Below are 25,529 nucleotides of genomic sequence, written 5' to 3'. Positions count from 1 at the left end.
TATTTTCGACATAGCCCACAAATGACCTTAGGTCATCGCATGACCTTGAGAGGTCAAATGAGTGCTTGGAAAGTAAGATTAGATGCTGGCGAGTCGATTGGTGCCATTTTTGGCGCTCTAACTCTACTGGGTGGGCCACAATCTGCTGTGCAAATTTGGGCCACGTGACCTTTGCTGACCTCTGTAGGTCAAACGGCTGGGAGTGCCACCGAATTACTTGGACTGTGGATTGGGCATGTCATGGCCTACATTGTGTGCGAGTTTCAGCTTGATCGGAGGTGTCCCGAATCTGGGCTGAATCCGGGCTGCGACGTATGGAGTGTCGTTTATTTGCGCATTTTGACCTGCCGAGGTCAAACGGGGTCACATATCGAAAAGCGATTTTTTAGGAAAGTTACTACGGCCTATGGGCTACCCGATGATGTGCTTTGATTTGGAATTCGGTCAATCCCTCTACTCGAAAACTGCTCTGCAAGTGTATTTTCGACATAGCCCACAAATGACCTTAGGTCATCGCATGACCTTGAGAGGTCAAATGAGTGCTGGGAAAGTAAGATTAGATGCTGGCGAGTCGATTGGTGCCATTTTTAGCGCTCTAGCTCTACTGGGTGGGCCACAATCTGCTGTGCAAATTTGGGCCACGTGACCTTTGCTGACCTCTGTAGGTCAAACGGCTGAGAGTGTCACCCAATGACTTGGACTGTGGATTGGGCATGTCATGTCCTACATTGTGTGCGAGTTTCAGCTTGATCGGAGGTGTCCCGAATCTGGGCTGAATCCGGGCTGAATCTGGGCTGAATATGGGCTGTCTTGACGGACATTGCAATGTGAGCTATACTTATAGGGTTATTGTAGTTGTCCAGTGACCAAGGCCAAACAATATTGGCCGAAATATTTGGACTTGCATACGCAATACAATCCCAGTGAATTCCGATAAAGTTTTATATCTACAAACATAAAACCTGGGAAAAATATGACTCTAAAACAGCACATTGACCATGATCCCATAACATTAACGATTTTCTTGTTTCATTTCTAGATTTAATATACTATTTTTGTCTTGCTTCAGATCAAGAAGGGTGAGCACGCGCATCACTCGGTGAATGCCGAAGACCCGAGCTGCAGCAACTGGCTCAGAAGGGTCAACTGTGCCCGCACGGAGGAAGAACAAAACCTAGTGGCCTTCCAGTACCGGGGTCAGATATACTTCAGGTGCGTTGTAGTCTTACAATTGACGAATGTGTCCCGCGTAAGTTTCGCATTTTATACGCGTTTTGTCTTATGGTTTCATGGATGCTTTTAAGCTTGAAGAAATATCATGCTTTCATCTATGATGAGATATTTATCGACCTATGCAGGACGTCAAAGCCCATCCCGAAAGGGTCAGAGCTGCTGGTGTACTACGGAGACGACTCGGCCCGGGAGCTGACCGTCCACTCGGAGACGTCTGGGCAGTCTGTGACTTCCTCTCCGGCCGGACCGTCATCCTCAGGTGAGTTCATTGTGAGCAGCTCCGAGGGCTGTGGTGTTTATTGAGAGGAGTTTGATAATGGAATTTACCTTTCTACCGACAGTGGACTGCGTTTTCCCTGTCCTTTTAGGTAACCCTTGGCGGGTTGGGTGGGGGGGGGGGGGGGTACGTCCCTCTGGCAAATATTGGCGATGGCTCCCGAACACTTACAGGGGAAAGTGAAACTCTCAGTACTTTTTCTCAGATAAATTTGACATCTTCTGGAAGAGAAAAAAATTGGACATATCCCTTACTATGTGAGGTCAGACTCTGACCTCACATAGGAGTTTTTGCCTTTGCAAGGAAGTCTTGATCACCCCACAGGGTGGATTTTCTAGACCTCACGGCAGCCTTCGGCGTCTAGCGCCCACGGCACGGCAAGCTTCTGCGTCATAGACGTGAACTTGAAATAGCCGTAAAAATAGTGGTTGAGGGATTTAAGAGCACATCTGTATAGCGTCTAACATAGGTAAGAATACGCAAATAATTTTCAGGTCAGGCCGACGGTGACCTGTGTGAGTCTCACAGGACACCGGCCGTACGGCTGCTCCCTCTTCACGGCACGGTTCACTCAATGGTCAAACCTCACCACACACCTCCGAACCTATAAGGGAGAGCGGTGCAGCAATGCTCCGCTCTCGAAATGAGTTATCGAAATGATTCTAGATGAGCTCAAAATGAGTTCGCGTGGCCGGAAGTCAACCTATGACCTTAACCTTTTAGGTCAACTTGTAGCCATTTCAATGTGGATAGACAAGAGGATCACGGGGTGCCTAGCTTCTTTACTTAAAATCTATTCGTGAAAACTCTGTTCTTCTGTGGTGCCGCCATGTTGACTTTTTACCGCTGTAACGTCAGTTTTGACCTGACATGAAAATGACCTCAGTAAAAATTGTAGAAACTAGGCTCTGTATCCCATGCCGTTTACTGCTTGTCGCTAGCATGCTTCGTTTTCGAGATATCATCGAGGGGGGAGGGGCATGTATCCGCTCCCCGTCGGTGCGAAGTCGGCTCGGCTCGGTTGGCGAAGTTGGCGGGCTCAGCAGAGTACTTCTCCTATTTCCGAAACTACTATGCTGTTTGAGCCCGAGTCAAAATTTTTGTATTTTGACCCCCTCCCAAAAATAGATTTGTTGAATATAATAGCCGAAAAATCCAAGAAATTTTCTATATTTCGAAAAAAAAAACGGAACAGATGTGATAGTCCCTACCGCCTTCTATCCACATACACAATTTTAGATCGATACCTCTTTTTGGCCAAGTTATAGCGAAAAAGCTGTTCAAATTTGATGACTTCAAATTTTCAAACTCGTTTTTTGCCATTCTAGACCTCGTAGCGCAAAACAAAGACCACCATCAGACTCCTCGTGACGAGCTGCATCGAATCAATACCCATTTTATGCAAAACTATCAACTTTGAAATTTGACCTTTTTTGACCTGACCTTGACCTGACCTCCACCAGAAAGTGACCTAAACCGTACCTGATGGTCTTATAACCAACACCATTGAGTTGGAAATGAAAAAAATGGCCATAAAACATGCATCGCACAACCTTAGTAAGGTTGGGTTCATGTGGTGAGTGGTGACCCTTGGTGACCTGACCTGTGACCTGACCTAATATTGTCAGTGACCTCTAATAGCAACATATGTACTAGGCAACTGACGCCCTATCGCTGATTTTCGACAAAATGCGTTTTCCTCGGTGTTATAGCGAATTCCCTAGAAGACCCGTGAACGGTGAAACAGTTTATCTATGATCTGACCCGTGACGTCATCAGTGACCCCGAGGTCAATGAAATTTGGTTTCCGTCGACAAATTTGACAGGGCTATCGAACGCCGTTTGAATTTTCCGGATCCGTCCAGTAGTTTCGGAGATACGGGGGGGGGGGCAAAAATGCCCCCCTCGCCGCGCGGAAGGTGGCCGGGAGGCCCACCGCCTGCCAGGTTAACATAGTATTCGCGTTATTCTCGGTTTTGTCGAAAAAGAATGCCTACCACGCAGTTTGCAGAGGGCTGTACATATATCTCGGATTTTTCATATGGGACTCTTATCATTGCGACCAATATGACCCGACTTAGAGGCGTCTTTCTCCGCAGCCACCAGGGCGTTTTACACGTTTGTGTCTTCTAGCATAAATGATATGCCCAAATGTGACTGCATTTGTAACGCAGCTTATTGTGGCGTCATTTAAAGGGAAATGTTGCACATGCACTTACAAAAACAAAGAAAAAGGGTACTAAATTAACTGAACGAATAATTGCTGCATTTCATGGGACAAAATGAAATATAAAACGAGCAAAAAGGCATTATTGCCTATCCACGTTGCAAACTTCACTGGAGACGCACAATTTTTTTTATAAGTAACCAATCTTTGGGTTTGCTTTACGCAGGGACTATGAAAAACAGCTCAGCGTTTCTGCTCTTAACGCTAGAGGGTACTGGGCGTCTTACCGGAGGGGGCGTCCTGCCCCACTCTCCCCTACTACTTGTCCATGATACAACACACCCCGCTCTCCACTACCGAGGACCCATTCTATTGGCCAACAGCTGGTATTATAGTGTTTTTAATTCCCATTCTATTGGCCAACAGCTGGTATTATAGTGTTTTTAATTGTTAAATCAACAATATTACTATTGCTGAATAAACGACTCATTTTCCATGTTCGTCTTTTTTAGATCTTGTCTTTCTATTATCTTGTTCGCATCTCGAGCCAAGCCAGAGCGGTACCTCGGTCACATCTCTCCGGGTACCACTATCCACCACCTTCTGGGTGACGATTCGCCCTGGGTTTTTATGGGAACATCTTTTCCTTGATCGGTTCGATCAAAGTCCCAGTAATTTACTGTTACTCGACTTGACCACAACCCCTCTAGTCCTCTCTAGTCTTTACATCTAGTCAGTATCTAGTACAAGTTTGCGTTATCTTTTCCTACCTTCTTAAACTGAATAGTTCATATTCCCGAAATTGTTTTTTTTTGCAATGGACGTACGAATTTTTTATGGTTAAAAATGATCAGCAAAGAAAATAAAACCTTTTTATGAAAAAAATATTTTTTGTTAAATTTTGATATAGTGAGGCTGAGGTGGCTGCATTCTGGGCATTTCTTCACAAGGGCACCACTTTCGGCTGTTCAGGACAACAACATTTAAGCACACTTTTTAGGACACGAGAAATGGAATATCTTTGCCTAGGGTGATCGCTGGGCCGTAAAAGCTTCTGATTTGTACTAGTCTCAGCTTAAGCTACGGAACTGCTATTCCAGTTCAAACCCCCATGTTAGAAGTGGGCTATTTCCTTTGACTTTTATCTAGTCTTTGGATTTCTAGTCCTTGAATTTAGTTGGATCTCTCTCTCTCTCCCTCTCTCTCCCTCTCTCTCCCTCTCTCTCCCTCTCTCTCCCTCTCTCTCCCTCTCTCTCCCTCTCTCTCTCCCTCTCTCTCCCTCTCTCTCTCTCTCTCTCTCTCTCTCTCTCTCTCTTTCTCTCTTTCTCTCTCTCTCTCTCTCTCTCTCTCTCTCTCTCTCTCTCTCTCTCTCTCTCTCTCTCTCTCTCTCTCTCTCTCTCTCTCTCTTGACACGCTTGCTTTACTAGTATGACGTTTGGGCGCAAAAATGGCCCAGTTGTTGGCGCAAGCTCCATCAAAACAAACCATTGATGGTAGAATCTATACTACTATTTGAACAGGATCCGTCTGTTTGTCTGTCTGTCCGCCACGCCGTGTAGTGGGTTCAATTTAGCCGGCCTACAGGCCAGACGGTATATCGTAGGGGGTTGAAATTTGCACACCTAGGTGACAGAGCGGGTCAGCGCCTTTTCTAGGTTCCGACTCGCTGGGGTGCACGGTTGGCGCGTGGAGCGCGCTGGAAGAACGCCAATGAAATTTTGATCGGTTCGTAGATCTTCATTGAGAGCCGGGGTCGACAAACTTTGTGGACTAAATGCATGCCGATCGGCGGCGGGTGCCTCGCATTGGCGGATGGGTAAGTTTTTAATTTGAATAAAAAGTGGCTAGAGAATGTGCTGATTTTCATTCAATGGGAACAGTGTATGATACAAGTATAAAAATGCACCGAGTTTGCCGCAATGCGTCACATTGGTCACAACGCGCCATCTTCGTCGCAAATCGCATAGTTTTGTCAAAAATATGGTCCGATATGGGTGCAATTTGATGCAAGGGTGCATGCTCAATCGCCGGGTGAAAATGCGCCGCGTTTGTCGCAATGCGCCACATATGCCACAAAGCGCCATTTCCGACAAATACGATTAAACGTAATGGAATGGCACGAATAGAGGCAGGGCTGGGAACACTTTAAGTCTGATATTTTAGTACTGAATGGATCCAATTATTCTCTGACCTGACATGACCCAGCGGTGTTGGTAGGGGTAGGGGTAGGGGTAGTGGTAGGGGTAGTGTAGTGGTAGGGGTAGTGGTAGTGGTAGGAGTAGTGGTAGTAGGGGTAGTAGTAGTGGTAGGGGTAGTAGTAGGGGTAATACATTCCTGCCCGGGGCTGGGAAAATTTAATGGTGTCACCGAGTTTTTTAATTGAAAGTACCACTTTCGATTAAAATACGAGGTGACAACATTAAATTCTCTCAGCTCAGGGCAGGAAGCTATTTCCCATACATGCGTAGCATGGGAGCGTTGCAAATTTTTTGGAGGAACCAAAACGCCCCAATTTCAACCTTGTTGAGTCTTTCGTGGATTCGGTTTGTTGCGAAATAGCGTCAAAGTTTAAGTTTTATATGGTGATGTTTCACTTTATTCATGACAAATAATAAAATCCTTGCATCAAACACAATGTAGGTAGGTATATCATAAGCCAATGAAATAAAATGGACGATAGATAAAATGAAGTTATAAGGAGCAAAATGACGCCCTTCAACTTTATGATGTGACGTCATTCATAATGACGTCATACATTTGAGAGGTGCAGGAAAACGTCGAGGGGTGCAGGAAAACGTCGAAAGGTGCAGGAAAACATATTTTGGCATATGCCGAAGTATGCCTTTAGCATTAGCGCGAGCGTGCGGTAAAAGCTTTTTGGATTAAATCGCATAATGTTGAAGGCAATTGGTCAAAGGTTTCGGCCCATGGGCAAAACATTTTATCAGCGAACTTTTGAAGCATTTCCTGAGACTGAGGAAGGCGCTGGAAAAGAGCTTAACTGATATAAATCTAACGTGAACTTACGTGTTGCATTTGGTCGCTTTGAACTATTGAACAGATTGTAAATGTTGGTTTTCAATAAGATAATATTTTAAAGGGACCCTCCCACCTTCAAAAAAGTTTATGAATTGGCATTAAAGTGATGTCGCTCGGTTCAGAAAGAGCGAAAACGAATATCTACCAAATTTCACCGAAAAATATTCACCGGTTTTCAAGATATTAGACTTTTACTTTTGTTTACTTTTTTGGGATCTCCGCTGTTTCTAGCGACTTTATTTTAGAAGTGCGGCGTTTGCGGCAGATGTTGCGCGCAAATAGCATATACCACTGCGTGCTACAAAACGTTTTAGTCAAACATTTAAAAATCGTTAGATATTTGCGCTGACGTCACACATTCAGAGGGGTATTCCTAAGCATTAGCCCCTCTGAATCAAAATGTTGCAATTTTGAAATTCAATATTTCCGATTTAAGGCATTTCTCGATGTTGTGAGTGCCGAAACCGGTAATTGTGAGCCAGGGACCCCATTTTGGCTATCTCAACTCAAATCTAATGTTAAGGTGGGAGGGTCCCTTTAAATCCTAATGTAGGTACAGGCATATTAATTAATCACCTACATTTATGGCGTAAATTTCATGCCTTTTACAACTGCAATGAATTGACAAAAAACGCATTTCACATTGATCAGTAAAAACTTTATTCATACTGACATGGGTAAAAAACCAAGCGCTCACTTCACAGGATGGTATACCTTCCACTCTTCTCTAATATTGAAAACGAACGTTACTCTGGCTTCTCATATGACATAGGTTGAAGTAGATGTTCTTGATTTGATATGAATCCAACTCAGAGCCAGACACAAGGATGGAACACAGTGATCTTGAGTCGGCTTGGTTTATTTTCTTGTCAGGGAATATGTACATTTTTTAGTTCTTGATATTCGGTCTTGGTTTTTCCACTTCTTTCAAGCATGTAAAATTGTTAAAGGAACTTAAATATGGAAATTAAACGGCATATGCTAAAATAAATATCACACTTGGGCCGGAAGGGGCCGGAATGTTTCATTCAGGACCTCGGGCTTTGTTGAATTTTCCGCCCTCGACCTCCGGTCTCGTGCGGAAAACTCAACAAATCCCTCGGTCCTGAATGAAACATTTTACCGGCCCCGTGTGATATTATATATTCCTGCATGTCTCGGAAACCAATCAGCATTGACTTCTCGTATGTTTCAAAAGTGCAGTATAATGCACGTGCCATTTTAATGCCTGGCTTTCTCGATTTAAACGTGCAATGTTGCATGTATGGGAAAGTAGTAGGGGTAGTGGTAGGGGTAGGGGTAGGGGTAGATGTAGTGGTAGGGGTAGGGGTAGATGTAGTGGTATGGGTAGGGGTAGTGGTAGGGATAGTAGTAGGGGTAGTAGTAGTGGTAGGGGTAGGGGTAGTGGTAGTGGTAGGGGTAGGGGTAGGGGTAGTGGTAGGGGTAGGGGTAGTGGTGGAGGCAAAAGTAGAACAGTGGCCCGGGCTGATCCCAGCGGACGAGAGGTGACCTATGTGACCTGGCCTGACCCAAAGCGACCGGGGCTGACCCCTTTGACCCGTCTTGACCCCGTATCACCCAAATTTCATCCAACAACGCCCTCAGAACAGTTCTTTTTTAATTCTCTTCACATTTCCGTCCATATCTATGCTTCTAGACGACACATCGATTTGAAACGAACACCATTCGAAAGCAAATTGGCTGGTGCCGCAATTTTTTCTACCACGCAGCAAAGCAAGTGGCGCAGCCGCTTGTCTATACTACTATTTGAACAGGATCCATCTGTTTGTTTGTTTGTCCGCCACGCCGTGTAGTGGGTTCAATTTAGCCGGCCTACAGGGCAGACGGTATATCGTAGGGGGTTGAAATTTGCACACCTTATAGGTGACAGAGCGGGTCAGTGCCTTTTCTAGGTTCCGACTCGCTGGGGTGCACGGTTCGCGCGTGGGGCGCGCCGGAAGAACGCCAATGAAATTTTGATCGGTTCTTATATCTTCATTGAGAGCCGGGGTCGACAAACTTACTGAGCTAAATGCATGCCGATCGGTGGCGGGTGCCTCGCATTGGCGGATGGGCAAGTTTTTAATTTGAATAAATAGTGGCGAGAGATTGTGTTGATTTTCGTTCAATGGAAACAGTTTGTGATACGAGTATACAAATGCACCGCATTTGCCGCAAGGCGTCACATTGGTCACAACGCGCCATTTTTGCCGCAAATCCCACAGTTTTGTCAAATATAGTCCGATATGGGTGCAATTTGGTGTCAGGATGCATGCTCAAACAACAGGTAGAGATGCGCCGCATTTGCCGCAATGCGCCACATTTGCCACAAAGCGCCATTTCCGACAAAATCGAGTAAGGGCAATGGAATGGCACGAATAGGAGCAGGGCTAGAAGAAATTCTAAAGTCTGATTAAAAAAAAATATTTATTGGATCAAATTATCCTGCGACCTGGCATGACCCAGTGGTAGGTAGTGGTTTGGGTAGGGGTAGGGGTAGTGGTAGGGGTAGGGGTAGGGTAGTGGTAGGGGTAGGGGTAGGGGTAGTGGTAGGAGTAGTAATAGGGGTAGGGGTAGTGGTAGGGATAGTAGTAGTGGTAGGGGTAGTAGTAGGGGTAGTAGTAGGGGTAGTAGTAGGGGTAGTGGTAGGGGTAGTGGTAGGGGTAGGAGTATGGGTAGTGGTAGGGGTAGTGGTAGGGGTAGTGGTAGGGGTAGTGGTAGGGGTAGGGGTAGTGTTAGGTGTAGGGGTAGTGGTGGAGGCAAAAGCAGAACAGTGGCCCGGGCTGATCCCAGCGGACGAGAGGTGACCTATGTGACCTGGCCTGACCCAAAGTGATCGGGGCTGACCCCTTTGACCCGTCTTGACCCCGTATCACCCAAATTTCATCCAACAACGCCCTCAGAACAGTTCTTTTTTAAATTCTCTTCACATTTCCGTCCATATCTATGCTTCTAGACGACACATCGACATGAATCAAACACCATTCGAAAGCAAATTGGCTGGTGCCGCAATTTTTTCCTACCACGCAGCAAAGCAAGTGGCGCAGCCGCTTGTTCCACAACTATTTGCCGTGGACTTGATGGCTTTCGGAATTTGTTTTGTTTTTGTTTGTTTTGTTGGGTTAGGCCCTTTCGGTCCAATTTGACCATTTCAGAGCCGGAAGGATGATAGGAATTAGGGGGAGACATTGGTCTGGGCAGGCATCCTAGTGAGTCGCCGGGGCTGAGCCCGTCCAGAGGACAGGCCACCCAGCCCCAAGGCACTCACTGCACCCGGCTACGGGGTGCGCTCCCTCGGGAGTAGCGGTGCCGCTCCGAGGGAGCAGCCCGCATGAGATAAAGTTGCCTGTCCAGCCCGGAGGGGTTGCGGCGTGGAGGAGAAGGATTTCCGTATCCTGAGGATAGAAGCATGGAATGGTGAATGGCTTTCGGAACGAGAATCTCAGACTATATTTATAACCGGGTGAGGAGTTCCTCTCTCCGTTCGACGCTCTGCGGCGCCCTGTAGTGAGCACGACCAACGTACGACACTGTAATCAGTCTAGATATCATCGTGACATAGTTGGCCACTCTACGCTATGCACGCTTTTGCCTTAGCTCCAAACATGCACCAGCCATTCGTGAAAAAAACAGGTCTTGATTTTACCAACTGTAGTTTGCGCCATCTATCGGTAGGATTTGAAGCTCTACCTTCGGCCTACCCATATTATCCTTCGATACGGCGCACACAAAGCGCTTTTATAAAAACGAATGATACCGTGACAAAGAGCATCTTCAATAGCCCCGGTGAGACCAATAAACTTTCGCCATTTACGCGTCCCGAAAGAAATATAGCCGATCACAGCGCGGAGACGGCGCCCGGTAGATGGCAGGCCCGTCGATGTTTTTCAGCAGCGAGCCGCGTCTGTCCGCGCCCAGGCGTCTGTCTGCGACTAACTCTGCCCTCCGCCGCTAGATGGCAAATGTCAGATTTGTCGCTCATGAGTATTGAAAACCAAACAAACGCGAATAACTTGAATGAGAATGATAAAAGAGTTACAATTTTAACGGAGATTGTTGAGACGCCCGCATTGGAACCGCAATGGAATAATCAGTATTCACTATTCCGGTCAGCACTTTGTGCAAACGATCGTTATATTGGTACGATCTTGAAACGTCCAAGTTGATTAGTCTTCTAAATAAGATATTTATAACGAACGCCTGCAAGATATCATTCAGGCCAGATAGCATGCTGTCGACGGTGTATCATTAACATTATTGCGGCCTCCAGCCGTCCGTGCGGCTTACGGTGGAATTATTATCTTTCTTGGGTATTTCGCCGGCCGCCGGCAGCGCATATTCTCAGTTTCCGTAATATTTTCAAGTGATTCAATGCAATCATCAGAACAACTTTTTCCTGGCCACCGGCAGTGCATGATCAACTCATGTGATGCATTTGCAATATCTCCCAGCGATCAGAGTACGGCACCACCGTTATATTTTCAAGTGAATCACGACTTTTGCACAAATACCAAGGATGCAATGTTATGATATATTCTGACCCCCCCCCCCCCTCCCTGAACATGTCAGCAAGATGAGATCTCAAGTAGGTACGTGAGTATTTTGCCAAGCTGGCCGACGGCCGGAACGCTTGACAGGTGCCGCCAACTGGCGGCAGCATCTCATGCCACCTAACGGCCGGCCGCCGGCCGGCTCCAGCGGCCAGGCCACAGAAACGGCGAAGCGGCAGACAACCGCCGTGACGTCACTGGTGGCCGACAGTTCATATGACGTCACTGGCGGCTGACAGCATTTCGTTGTTACTTATATCTCAGCTTCTAGATGTCAGATCGACACCAGACAAGCGCCGATCGATCAGTTGAAAGTACCAAGTGCTTTTGCGAGCACCAAGCAAGTACCAAGTACTTTTGCAGTACCTGGGGCATTCCAGGACGATTCAACAGCTCATGGGTGCAAATTAACACCCGACCCCCTCAGATTTTCTTCAAAATTGCTGTATAGGGTTATTCTGTGCCCAGAAGTCGAATCTGAGATTTGTAGACCTGTAGGAGCAACGGTTTTTGAGTTATAACATTGGGAAATTTTGGAAAGTTAAAAAACATCATTGTATTTGAGTAGCTATATCTAATCGAAAACTTTTTTTTAAACTATAAAAATTATACATATTTGAACTCGCCACATCACAAGCTTTCAGATGGTATGCAAAATTTTTCAAAATTTTGAATTTTGAATTTTCAAAAGATTGTTCAAAAATTTCTTTCAAATTTTTCAAAGTGTGGCCAGTTAAATAAAATTTATTTTTTTAGCTTTTATTAATGCTTAGGGTATTGGGAAACCATATTGTGAAAATTGGAGATAGGTATTTTTTATAAATATTTTATTTTATTTTTTTACTTTCTCTATGTAAATATACCATTTTGCTTTGATATGGTGCCGACGGTGCTATCTCGGGAACGGATGATCGTAGCGCGCCGGACGAGGCGGCAATGGAAAGATCTCAACAAGATGGATCTAGACATTGTCCGAATGTTGTTCTTAAAGGTCACGGGTCAGGTCAAGGTCAGGTCACGAAAGGTCATGATGAATAAAAAGGGATTATGTGCATGCGACACATGTTTTATGGGTTATTTTCCAATTCAAAGTCAATGGTGATGGGCATTTGACGATTCGGGACAAAATCAGGTCAGTTCAGGTCAGGTCACGGTCAGGTCAACCAATCCCTTGTTCAACGAAGGAAATACAACACACATTTTGGTGACCAGCTCGTTGAAATGTACTGGGCACACATATCACCAACAATACAGTGCACAGACAGCCACCATACAGACACACGGCAGGGGTGCTAGCAAGTCTACGCAGGCTCACTTTCGTCTTTTCGGTGCCCTACTGCGTTGCACTTTCATCAGCCGGCCTGGTCCCCCTGACAACTTTGAGACTCGCAGTGTCTCGTGGTTGACCGGAATAAAGCAGTGCAGACTCTGCGTGCCTTTCACTGCCACCGCTTTGCTGAAACGCTCCTTGAGGTGTTCTGCAGCTTTTTCGACTTCGACCCTCGACACGAATACAAAGTTCACTGTAGTCTCGAATTTGTCACTTAAAAACTCAAACATTTCGGTCGCGTTTGTGATTTGCTCCCTGGTGGGCCTGCGTAGACTCTCGAGAGCGGTCGCTCTCTTCACCGTGCCTCCCACGCCGTCACATGCGCCTTTCCCGTGCGAGGTGGCAAAAAATTACCAGTCGCAGTCTAGCCCAAAGTCACTTTTGTGAGCGCAGATATTTGAAAAGTTGAAGCGGTTTTTGTACTGTGCTGCTGAGCCGTCTGAAAAGTATCTGATTTTAGTCAAAGACTGATTTTTTTCCTTCAGTCGTGAAATCAGAGCCTTTTGGAAAGCATGGACAGCGGTCGTGTTGTGCTTTAGATTATCTGAGATAATGCAGAAGCTCTGGTGCTGTCCCTCTCCATTCTCCCTCCAGTACACCACGAACGCGTGAACGGTGCACTGTGGCGCGTCTCAGTGATGACTCTGCACCTCATCCTGTATGACGAACGCATAGTTCTCACTGAGGTCCCCAACGACAACGGCCTCTCCCTCCACAACACTTTCTTTACACTCCTTAAATGCCCTACTCTGTCGGATTGCTACATAGTGATGGTTGGTGAGCTTCACCACTGACACAGATAGATCGTGAATGAAATCATCCCAGTCCTTTCGCACATCAATAAGCTCACATCGGTCGGTGCTAACCCGCTGTTTATACATATGGTCCATGGTCACACACTCCTCGTCGTGGAGGACGAGGCTCAAGAACATGTCAACACCAGCCTCGCCAGGGCAATCCTGACACATTCCCGTCATGCATTCTTCATTCTCAGTGTCACATACTGCGTGGTCTATGCGTTTATGGCACCCGATGATTTTATTGTGCTGTTTTGACCGCATGTACCGGCGCGTCGTCTGTCACCGCGCCAAGGCTCATTCGAGCGAGCCGAGCTCGTAGTGACTGGTCTGTCACAGGCGCAGATGATATAGCGATAGGTTTCGGGATGGGCCAAATGGAAATTTGGAAACGGAGACAAATGTAAGAATTATTCATTTCATTTCACTCATTACTCTAGTATAGCCATATATCAAACAATTTTATTAGGTAGGTATTTTAATGCCGACATAGAAACAGCAACTTTACACATTGACCTTGGCATTGGCCTAATCTGACCTGATTTGGTCCCGAATGGTCAAATGCCCATCACCATTGACCTGGAATCGGAAAATAACCCATAAAACATGTGTCGCATGTCCCTAATCCCTGTTTATTCATCATGACCTTTCGTGACCTGATTTTGACCTTGACCTCACCTTGTGCTTGCATATTTACTGATTCACCGCCTTTATAAATATGTTGGACGCATGCTGTGCGATTTTCACATCGCTTCATCACAATGAAAGTGCCTCAGGAGCAGCCGGGGAATGAGAACCTGGAATTTTGGTCTTTGACCTGACCTTGACCTGACCCGTGACCTTTAAGAACAACATTCGGACAATTTCTAGATCCATCTCGTTGAGATCTTTCCATTGCCGCCTCGTCCGGCGCGCTACGATCATCCGTTCCCGAGATAGCACCGTCGGCACCATATCAAAGCAAAATGGTATATTTACATAGAGAAAGTAAAAAAATAAAATAAAATATTTATAAAAAATACCTATCTCCAATTTTCACAATATAGTTTCCCAATACCCTAAGCATTAATAAAAGCTAAAAAAATAAATTTTATTTAACTGGCCACACTTTGCAAAATTTGAAATAAATTTTTGAACAATTTTCGGAAAATTAAAAATTCAAAATTTTGAAAAATTTTTCATACCATCAGAAAGCTTGTGATGTGGCGAGTTCAAATATGTATAATTTTTATAGTTTAATAAAAGTTTTCGATTAGATATAGCTACTAAAATACAATGATGTTTTTAAACTTTCAAACATTTACCAATGCTATAACTCAAAAACTGTTGCTTCTACGGGTCTGACAATTTCAGATTCGGCTTCTGGGCACAGAATAACCCTGTACAGCAACTTAGAAGCAAATCTGAGGGGGTCGGGTGTTATGCACCTGTTGAATCGTCCTGGAATGCCCCACCTAGCAAGTACCACTTTTGCAAGTACCGAGTACTTTGGCAAATGCTAAGTAAGTACGAAGTACTTTTGCAAGTACCAAGCAACTACCAAGTACTTTCCCAAGTATCAAGCAAATACCGAGTACCTACTTTTGCAGCCTGAACAGGTTTTTCGCGAATATCTCAGCTTCTAGAAAACCGATCGACACGGGACAAGCACCATTCGATCCCAAATTTTATGCCTCATCATTTTATGCGCAAACCATATCAGACCTATGCGTAGCGATAGCGAGCAAAGATCCACTAGTCTATCTTACTATTTAAACAGGATCCATCTGTTTGTTTGTCTGTCTGTCCGCCACGCCGGTAGTGGGTTCAATTTAGCCGGTCTACAGGGCAGACGGTACGGCGCAGGGGGCTGAAATTTGCACACCTTATAGGTGACAGAGCGGGTCAGCGCCTTTTCTGGGTTTCCACTCGCTGGGGTACACGGTTCGCGCGTGGGGCGCGCTGGAAGAACGCCAATGGAATTTTGATCGGTTCGTAGATCTTCATTGAGAGCCGGGGTCGACAAACTTTGTGGACTAAATGCATGCCGATCGGCGGCGAGTGCCTCGCATTGGCGGATCGGCAAGTTATTAATTTGAATGAAAAGTGGCGAAAAAATGTGTTGATTTTCGTTCAATGGAAACAGTTTGTAATACGAGTATACAAATGCACCATGTTTGCCGCAATGCGCCACTTGGTGACAAGGCGTCATTTTTGCCGCAAATCGCATAGTTTTGTCAAATATGACCCGATAAGGGTACAATTTGGTGCAAGGGTGCATGCTCAAACAACAGGTACAGATGCGCCGCATTTTCCGCAATGCGCCACATTTGCCACAAAGCGCCATTTCCGACAAAATCGAGTAAGGGCAATGGAATGGCACAAATTATTCTGTGACCTGACATGACCCAGCGGTGTTGGTAGGGGTAGGGGTAGTGGTAGGGGTAGTGGTAGGGGTAGTGGTAGGGGTAGTGGTAGGGGTAGTGGTAGGGGTAGGAGTATGGGTAGTAGTAGTGGTAGGGGTAGGGGTAGATGTAGTGGTAGGGGTAGGGGTAGGGGTAGTGGTAGGGGTAGTAGTAGGGGTAGGGGTAGTGGTAGGGGTAGTGGCAGGGGTAGTGGTGGAGGCAAAAGCAGAACAGTGGCCCGGGCTGATCCCAGCGGACGAGAGGTGACCATGTGACCTGGCTTGACCCAAAGCGACCGGGGCTGACCCCTTTGACCCGTCTTGACCCCGTATCACCCAGATTTCATCCAACAACGCCCTCAGAACAGTTCTTTTTTAAAGTCTCTTCACATTTCCGTCCATATCTATGCTTCTAGACGACACATCGACATGAATCAAACACCATTCGAAAGCAAATTGGCTGGTGCCGCATTTTTTTCTACCACGCAGCAAAGCAAGTGGCGCAGCCGCTTGTCTATATTACTATTTGAACAGGATCCATCTGTCTGTAAGTCTGTCTGTCCGCCACGCCGTGTAGTGGGTTCAATTTAGCCGGCCTACAGGGCAGACGGTATATCGTAAGGGGTTGAAATTTGCACACCTTCTAGGTGACAGAGTGGGTCAGCGCCTTTTCTAGGTTTCGGCTCGCTGGGGTGCACGGTTGGCACGTGGCGGGCGCTGGAAGAACGCCAATGAAATTTTGATCGGTTCGTAGATCTTCATTGAGAGCCGGGGTCGACAAACTTTGGGGACTAAATGCATGCCGATCGGCGGCGAGTACCTCGCATTGGCGGATGGGCAAGTTTTAATTTGAATAAATAGTGGCGAGAGATTGTGTAGATTTTCGTTGAATGGCAACAGTTTGTGATTTGAGTTTACAAATGCACCGCGTTTGCCGCAATGCGCCACAATTATCTCAGGGCGTCATTTTCGCCGCAACTCGCACAGTTTTGTCAAATATAGTCCGATATGGGTGTAATTTGGTGTCAAGATGCATGCTCAAACAACAGGTACAGATGCGCCGCATTTGCCGCAATGCGCCACATTTGCCACAAAGCGCCATTTCCGACAAAATCGAGTAAGGGCAATGGAGTGGCACGAATTATTCTGTGACCTGACATGACCCAGCGGTGTTGGTAGGAGTAGGGGTAGGGGTAGTGGTAGGGGTAGTGGTAGGGGTAGTGTAGTGGTAAGGGTAGTGGTAGGGGTAGTGGTAGGGGTAGTGGTATGGGTAGTAGTAGTGGTAGGGGTAGATGTAGTGGTAGGGGTAGGGGTAGGGGTAGTGGTAGGGGTAGTGGAAGGGGTAGTGGTAGGGGACAGGGGTAGGGGTAGGGGTGGTGGTAGGGTAGGGGTAGTGGTAGGGGTAGTGGTAGGGGTAGGGGTAGTGGTGGAGACAAAAGCAGAACAGTGGCCCGGGCTGATCCCAGCGGACGAGAGGTGACCTATGTGACCTGGCCTGACCCAGTGACCGGGGCTGACCCCTTTGACCCGTCTTGACCCCGTATCACCCAAATTTCATCCAACAACCCCCTCAGAACAGTTCTTTTTTAAATTCTCTTCACATTTCCGTCCATATCTATGCTTCTAGACGACACATCGACATGAATCAAACACCATTCGAAAGCAAATTGGATGGTGCCGCAATTTTTCCTACCACGCAGCAAAGCAAGTGGCGCAGCCGCTTGTCTATATTACTATTTGAGGTGACGTAGTTTCTGTCTATTACGAAGGTCGCGACATGGTGCTACGTAGCGCGGGTTACAGGTCACACCGTTGCACCTACCGCGCTGAAGTTTGCGCAACTCATAGAACAAGGATGGACAACGTGCCTTTGAGGGGTCTCGGCTCGATCGGGTCGATAGCGAGCGCGTGGCGCGTGCCCAAAAAGTGCAAATTCGCGTCATAGACTTTACATGTATTAATCGGCTGGCAAAAACGGGCGAAAACAGCCAAATTTGCCCGACACGGGTCCGGTCCCGGTGCAATATCTCGGTAACCGTGGGCCCGACCGGTACGGGGAAAACAGCATCGTGTAGAGAATCGAACGGGCTATCGAATGGTGTGCGGTGCAGGGGTTGGCACGCGCCACGTGCACCGGGGAGGGCACTTTCTTTTGAAAAATGGACGTTTTGGACGGATTTGGGATTTTATTTTATTTTCACGTGACCGTCAGACTGAGAGATTTAAAACAATGCCTAATGTCAAGGGAAATGTACCGCCTCTCATGGAAAAATTGTGAAAAGCCAATTGATCAAAAACAATGTGGAAAAAATCGCTGGAGAAAATGGTATTTGTCCATAATATGCCACTAAATAATTACACGGGATTTGCTGCTTAACCTGATACGTTAGACAATTGAAAATGCTATAATTAGAAAGAGCATTCAATTCTCTCCAAGATCCAACCATCACGTTTGCATGATAAGCAACGGTATTCTTAACAATATAAATGTTTCAAACCTCTGCAAATCCATTTTTAGCGAAAATTATCTACGCCTTTCATTTGTCATTTAACTACGCACCTGGATTATAAAACACATTTGACAGGTTCACTGAACTATTGACAGGTTCTGAAGTAGAAGGCATGCTTATCAGACACGGGCACCTCGATGTGATGGATATTTTTTTCCACAAACCAAAACGTTTAGCCGTCAAAAAGCAATCGACCGAAATGGATAGATAAGCCAACCGACACAAGAACAACCGAACACCCGCCGATCGAAAATATCCCTTTTCGCGTTGCGGAGCACGCGGGTCACCCTAGTATTACCTCTTTACACAAAATCTGAGGTAGGGCCATTTTCTGATAGAACACAGCAAACTGTAATGTAAACTAAAACCATTTTACTCAAATCAGTACCATGTCGCCGCTATTTCATCTTAAAGTCACACCAGCGGGGAGCGCTAAAAAGACAGTTGATTAAGTACTGCTAAATTCTAAGTTCAGAGAGTCGCTGAACCAATGGCCATCCTCATCCATCGCCCAGGTCAAGTGTTTCGTTGACTTGAATTTAGCAACCGTTCCTCGTCGGCCTCGCTTGATCATCTAACTGATGCGCAGTAATGTCAAGACTGACTGTACATACATGAACACATACATTTTTCACCTCTGTCGTTCTCTAAATGTGTTTGGCAGGTACTGATGGTACACTTCAGTGTCCCCACTGCGACTTCAGATGTCTGGGACAACAACGTCTGGACAAACACCTGAAGACGGGGCATGGTCACGTCGACAGGACCGGCAGATTCAAGTGCCTGTGGTGTCAATACTCTACCAATAAGTCCTCCCATATGGAACACCACCGTAGGACCCACACTGGGGGGAAGCCGCACGGCTGCTCCGTTTGCACGGCACGGTTCGCTCAGCGGTCATACCTTGCAACACACATGCGTGCTCACACTGGGGAGCGGCCGCACTGTTGCTCCATCTGCCAAGCACAATTCACTCGACGGTCAACTCTCACCAAACACATGCGTACCCACACGGGGGAGCGGCCGTTTGGCTGCTCCGTCTGCACAGCACGGTTTGCTCAACGGTCACAGCTCAACACACACATGTGGACCCACACGCGAGAACGGCCTTACGGCTGCTCCCTCTGCGCGGCACGATTCACTAAGCGGACATACCTCAACATACACATGCGGACCCACACTGGGGAGCGGCCGTACGGCTGCTCCATCTGCCAGGCACGGTTTGCTCAACAGTCCGCTCTCACCATACACAAGCGTGCCCACACGGGGGAGCGGCCATATGGGTGCTCCATCTGCCAGTCCCGATTTACTGAAGGATCAACTCTCAACAAACACATGCGGACCCACACGGGAGAGCGGCCGTACGGCTGCTCCATCTGCCCGGCACGATTTGCTCAACGACCAACTCTTGCCAGGCACATGCAGACCCACACGGGGGAGCGGCCGTATGGGTGCTCCATCTGCACTGCACGGTTCGCTGAACGGGCAAGCCTTACCAAACACTTGCGGACCCACACTGGGGAGCGGCCGTACGGATGCTCCATCTGCACGTCACGGTTTGCCCAACGGTCACACCTCACCACACATATGAGGACCCACACTGGGGAGCGATTGTACGGCTGCTCCATTTGCACGGCACGGTTCACTCGACGATCACACCTCAACACACATATGAGTACCCACGCTGGAGAGCGGCCGTACGGCTGCTCCATCTGCACGGCACGGTTTTCTGGACGGTCAAACCTAACCAGACATATGCGTACCCACACGGGGGAGCGGCCGCACGGCTGCTCCCTCTGCGCGGCACGATTTGGTCATCGATCAAGTCTTAGCAAACATCTGCGGACCCATAAGGGGAAGCGGCGAAGCAATTTTCTTTAGCAGATCATCTTTCACCATGATGCATGTCTACTTTTGGGTCGTGGATGGCGACACCCTTCTGTTTATTGCTGGTTGCGTTTCAAGGAGCAGTGGAGGATTGTGGTGCTCGTCATTACATATGCACAGCTATGGATTTAGTGGGCGTGATAACTATTTAATTCCTATATCGATGCGTTTGCTCTTATTTCTATGTCGATAAGTTCGTGGCTGGACTATGTTTGTTGGTATTCTTTCATGTTCATATGATACTCATTTGCGCAATATTGTTGTTGTGTGGGTGTCGTTTTGTATAGGCTTGGCTGTGCCGGAGCCCTACCAATAATTTCGCAATTTTAACATTGACCCTATGGCGCTGCGTGGGAAGAATGACTTTGATATATTAACCCTCGCCCGTAAACGGTGTTTTGCCACCTTCGCCCATGCAGGGGGGGGGGGGTTGGTGTGACCCCCCTGGCGTTTGAAAACGGAGCGTCGTAGAGATTAGCGGAAAAGACCAACGGATTGCTCTCAACGAGATCTCGCGATTGGTGGTATATTTTTTGGTCCTAGGTCAACATTTGACCTACTTATGACCGGTCAAAGGTCAAATTTTCGGAAAAATCTGACTTTTTTCAGATTTTCGCGCCGATTGCGGCAAAACGGTAAGAGATATCGACTTGAAACCTTCTCTATCGTGATCCTTGATCAATTCTCTATCGTTTGGTGGTATTTCGATGTCATAACTCTAAAAATGATGCGTTGGGAGCATCGGAAGTCTGCAAGGTCATTTGTGCATTGGGTCACGTCAGGCGTGTGACGTCACTGACCTGACCCTGACCCAAAATGAACTACAAGAAACAACCGACGATGCCTGAAATGCCTGGATAGCAAATTCGAATTCGGGGCATCAAAATACCCCGAAAAGGCATACAAGTGCAAAAAGTCATTACAGGTCAACCGAGATCACTGACCTTACCTTGACCTTTAGTAACCTTCAAAATGTCAACGGACATTGTGCCAATGTCAAATCAGCCAGTTGTGATTCTAAAACAATCCATCAGTGTGTCAGGTCAGTCGGCATTTATACCAATGTGAAGCTATCTCCAATTTAGCGTAAATCTGGCCGGAGGTTGATCCCTTTATGACGTCATAACTCCGTGACCTGACATGACCTTGACAAAAAAACCAAAAGTTGCGCAAAGGATGCACTAGGGGGTACTGAAAATTTGAGCAGGCTATCTGAAACGGTTCGGCGTGTAGCTAAGAAAAACCTCAGGGGGAGGGGGCTGCACCCCCCCCCCCCCCCCTACATGGGCGAGGGTTAAAATCAGCCATTAGAGCTATACTTATGACTTTCGGAAAGTGACGTCCGTGTCTTGCTGGCTGGCTTCTGCAAGAGATATACACCAGTTTAAGAATAAACTCGGTAATAATGTCCGCAACTACCTCAATATTTGATTGCTGGGTGGTGGACATTTTGCTGTAAATTCGGTCCTCTTGCATTTATATGCCTAGTTAGACACTTTAAATAAGCCAAGCCATCCATCTTGCGGTATTCAACAAATTTGGTTCGACTTGTTTGCACTTGTGCACTGTTGATAGCTGATAGCTGTACACATTACACGGGACCCTTGTCCCAGTCGCTGAGTCAGAGCTCTGGGCATCGTTGAAGCCCTACCGACTCACTATTTCTGTGGACTGTGTTATACAGCTGTTGTTTTTTTGTGAATGCAAGTTGCAACCGTGTTGAAAATAAACAATGTTATCATTGCATCTCTTTTGTGTTGGTGTGATGAGCTTTACCCGCTTGCATACTATTTTATAACCACGCTAGTTTTTGCGTTATTTATTTCGATGCGCTCTCAATTAATCATCGATCCTTAAAGATCCTCCTGCGATCCGCACGAATGAGGCATCAGTAATCACGCAGTGGTGTTCGGACCTACCAACTCGTACAGGTGGAGACCGGCCAGAGGTCATTCCCATGTCGCTCACCCTTGACCCTGCTCCTTGACCTGCAGGCGAGTACTGAGTTCTGATCCTGTTTGGGTTCGCTAAATTCACTTGCCCGCCTTACTTACTGGGCGCTACCTATCGTTTACTTGGCGCGAGTCTCATTTGCGACGACCCACAATGTTGCAATGACCATGTTTTAGCCTTAAGGACTGCTGACTGGAAGATGGCACAAGTAAACCTTTTAAAACGGGTTTTGAATTTTTCGTTGTCGATGGGTGCCTAATTTTCGTCAGATTGCTTTTACCAGGTTTTCACCGTCGACTCCAGAAGTTATTAACCCCCAAACTGATGGGACTGGTAGCTAAATAGTCAAATATGTCTCAAAGATTTTGTTTGTTTATAGTTGGATCATAAGTGCCATCGTTCAAGGGTGCAATCCATGATCCTACCGCATTGGTTCAAGCCTTTTCGAGCCACATCAAAAACCTGGATTTCGTGCACCACTCATGCGGTTTGTGAACGTTCGATTTTCATTTGTGTCGAGGCAACCGATCTTGGTATTTATTTTGCGTATTCATTGCGTATTTATTGTCGTAGATTACCGGCTGGTGACCGCTGAATCCACGCTTTTCGACCTCTCCCTACCCGGTGACCGCATGTCGGGCCTCGGTCACTGCCTCCAGTGGGTGAAGAAGAGGCCTCGGTCCGTGACTTTTCCTTTCATCCGTGGATGGCACAGCTGACACCTCTTACTGAAACGATGCAGACACTCTTCTTTCAGTTTTGAGTACAATAATTTTACCTTTATGTACCTACATATCTGGCGAGAAACATTTTCGACCTCCCTCAATCTGTAAATGTGTTTCGCAGGTATTGATGGTGCACCTCGGTGTCCCCACTGCGACTTCAGATGTCTGGGAAAACATCGTCTGGACAGACACGTGAGAAGATGTAAAAGTCACATCGGCAGGAACGGAAGATTCAGGTGCGAGTGGTGTCAGTACTCAACCGACCGCTCCATTAATATAAAACGCCACCATAGGACCCATACGGGAGAGCGGCCGTACTGCTGCTCCATCTGTACGGCACGGTTCACTCGACGATCACACCTCAACTCACATATGCTTACCCACGCTGGAGAGCGGCCGCACTGTTGCTCCATCTGCCAAGCACAATTCACTCGACGGTCAACTCTCACCAAACACATGCGTACCCACACGGGAGAGCGGCCGTACTGCTGCTCCATCTGTACGGCACGATTCACTGAACGGTCACACCTCACGACACATATGCGGACCCACACGGGGGAGCGGCCATACAGCTGCTCCGTATGCACGGCATGTTTCGCTCGACGATCACACCTCACCAGACACATGCGGACCCACACTGGGGAGCGGTCATACAGCTGCTCCTTATGCACGACACGGTTCGCTTTACGGGATCACCTCACCACACATATGCGGACCCACACGGGGGAGCGGCCGTACGACTGCTCCATCTGCACGGCACGGTTCACTCGACGATCACTTCTCAACATACATATGCGGACCCACACTGGGGAGCGGCCATACGGCTGCTCCATCTGCACGGCACGGTTCACTCAACGGTCACACCTCACCTCACACATGCGGACCCACTCTCGGGAGCGGCCGTTCGGCTGCTCCATCTGCACGGCACGGTTCACTCAACGGGCAAACCTCACGAGACACATGCTGACCCACACGGGAAAGCGGCCGTACGACTGCTCCATCTGCACGGCACAATTCATTCAGCGGTCACATCTCACCAAACACCTGCGAACCCACACGGGGGAGCGACGCAGCAATGCTCGATAACAGACCATCTCCTCTTACCTTGTACATGGCAACTCACAGGGGTAGTTGGCCAAACCGCTGACGCTGTTCTTTCTTCCGATGCATGGTACGGAACTATGAAGGTTGTTGCGGCGCGATAGTACACATGCACAGCTATTGATGTGTGCAGCGTGATAAGTTCTTGTTTTCTCTGTCGATTCGACTAGCCTCGTTTTTATGTCAACAGGTTCGTAGCCGACCACTGTTTTATGTTTCTCTTAAGAATGATCAATGTCATAGGTATGGTGCTCATTTGCGCAACATACCTATGTACCAGCTGCTTGTTTGTGCAGAAGATTTGAACACATCTTCCAATCAATTATGTATTGCTACTGTCCCTGTTGGGTGGTTGTTTTCGAGCAATTTTATGTTTTTCATGTGAATTATGGGCGTAGGTATTCAACTTTCAAAATTGCAGCATTCATAATAGAATTGCGGAAACGTGTATTTGCGTGTGTTTAAGTTGGTATCTAGTCGCTGAGTGTTGACAAATGACATATGAACTGGCTATAATCCCAGTCACCGAAATGATGGCTCTACACAACGCTTATTTCCTTCTTATTATATCTTTGCTCACGTCTGGTTGTTGCCTTTTCCCGAATATAATCGTGTTGAGAAAATCCTGGAGTTTTACTGGGGCTTTCAATTTTTAACCTTCGCCCCAGTGGGTGGGGGCATATGTTGCCACCCTGTCGCATTTTTTGCGTATAAATAAAAAAACCGCGGCGCGTAGCGCCGCGCCGCTTGGGGTAGCTTTTGGTACATCAATTTTGGACAATGTGTGAAATTTTTGACACCAGGTTATGTCAGGTCAGGTCACTAGGTCAAGTTAACTGACCAAGCCTAAAAAAAGTTTGCAATCATGTCCAGCCTGCAGTGTTTGTCAGAGAGGTTTCAAACTTGGTGGATTACATGATGTTATGGGTGCCTACAATTTGTATATCTCGGATTTTTTATATGCGTGACCTTAGGTCAGGTCAGTGGCGTGACCTTTCCATTATAAGTCAATGGAGAAAAACGAAAATGCCTCTAGATCCGTGTGTACGCATAGGAACAGTCCAAATATTTCAGGATAACAATGATTTGGACCACCCGTGACGACCATGGTGTCTTTTTTGCTGATAGCCTCTTGAAAGGTCATCCGAGGTCATTTGAGGCTACAAACAGTTTTTTGCCAATAACTCTCGATTGGAAAGAGATAGAACGCTGGGGTTGGCCTCATTGTGTTTGTCTTGCCGAGATGCATCGACTGATATGCAACATGACCTTTTCCGGTCAGGTCATGACCTTGACCTGAGGTCAAATTTTAAAGTTGACCTTTCAAGGTCAAATTATAGTTCATTCGACGCGTCTCGGCGAGAGGAACACGATTCTGGCATTAGAAATGACCTAGCTTTTTTTGTCAAAAGTTATTGTCGAAAAACACTTTTCTTAAAAACAGCTATTTTTGGAGTTTTTGCCCTCTGGAGGCTAAACCGTTAATCTGAGGTCATTTTTGATGATGACCTTATCAAAAGAAGAGTTCAAAAGCTATCGATTGGTTTTCCCAGCGTTTTTCTAGCTATCATAGTTCC

General features: G+C 46.9%; 1 protein-coding gene across 7 annotated transcripts in view; it reads left to right on the top strand.

Annotated features, from left to right (window-relative positions):
• LOC122384611 (histone-lysine N-methyltransferase PRDM9-like) overlaps nucleotides 1-25,529 on the top strand; it is a 49,609-nt gene that overhangs the window by 10,528 nt on the left and 13,552 nt on the right. For 2 of the 7 annotated variants that reach the window (XM_043372188.1, XM_043372189.1), the window contains exons 9-10: nucleotides 1,070-1,212; nucleotides 1,359-1,492. In XM_043372188.1, coding sequence (XP_043228123.1) covers nucleotides 1,070-1,212; nucleotides 1,359-1,492 — 277 coding nt within the window. Of the gene's footprint in view, nucleotides 1-1,069; nucleotides 1,213-1,358; nucleotides 1,493-18,950; nucleotides 21,917-22,972; nucleotides 24,271-25,529 lie in introns of those variants that run through there. The other 5 variants (XM_043372191.1, XM_043372192.1, XM_043372190.1 and 2 more) reach the window with 5 other exon arrangements.

This window comes from Amphibalanus amphitrite, unplaced genomic scaffold (genome assembly GCF_019059575.1).
Source record: "Amphibalanus amphitrite isolate SeventyFive unplaced genomic scaffold, NRLGWU_Aamphi_draft 000194F_arrow, whole genome shotgun sequence".
Classification (NCBI taxonomy): domain Eukaryota; kingdom Metazoa; phylum Arthropoda; class Thecostraca; order Balanomorpha; family Balanidae; genus Amphibalanus; species Amphibalanus amphitrite.
The sequence above is the reverse complement of the archived record's forward strand: the minus strand, read 5'-3'. Positions and strand labels throughout refer to the sequence as shown.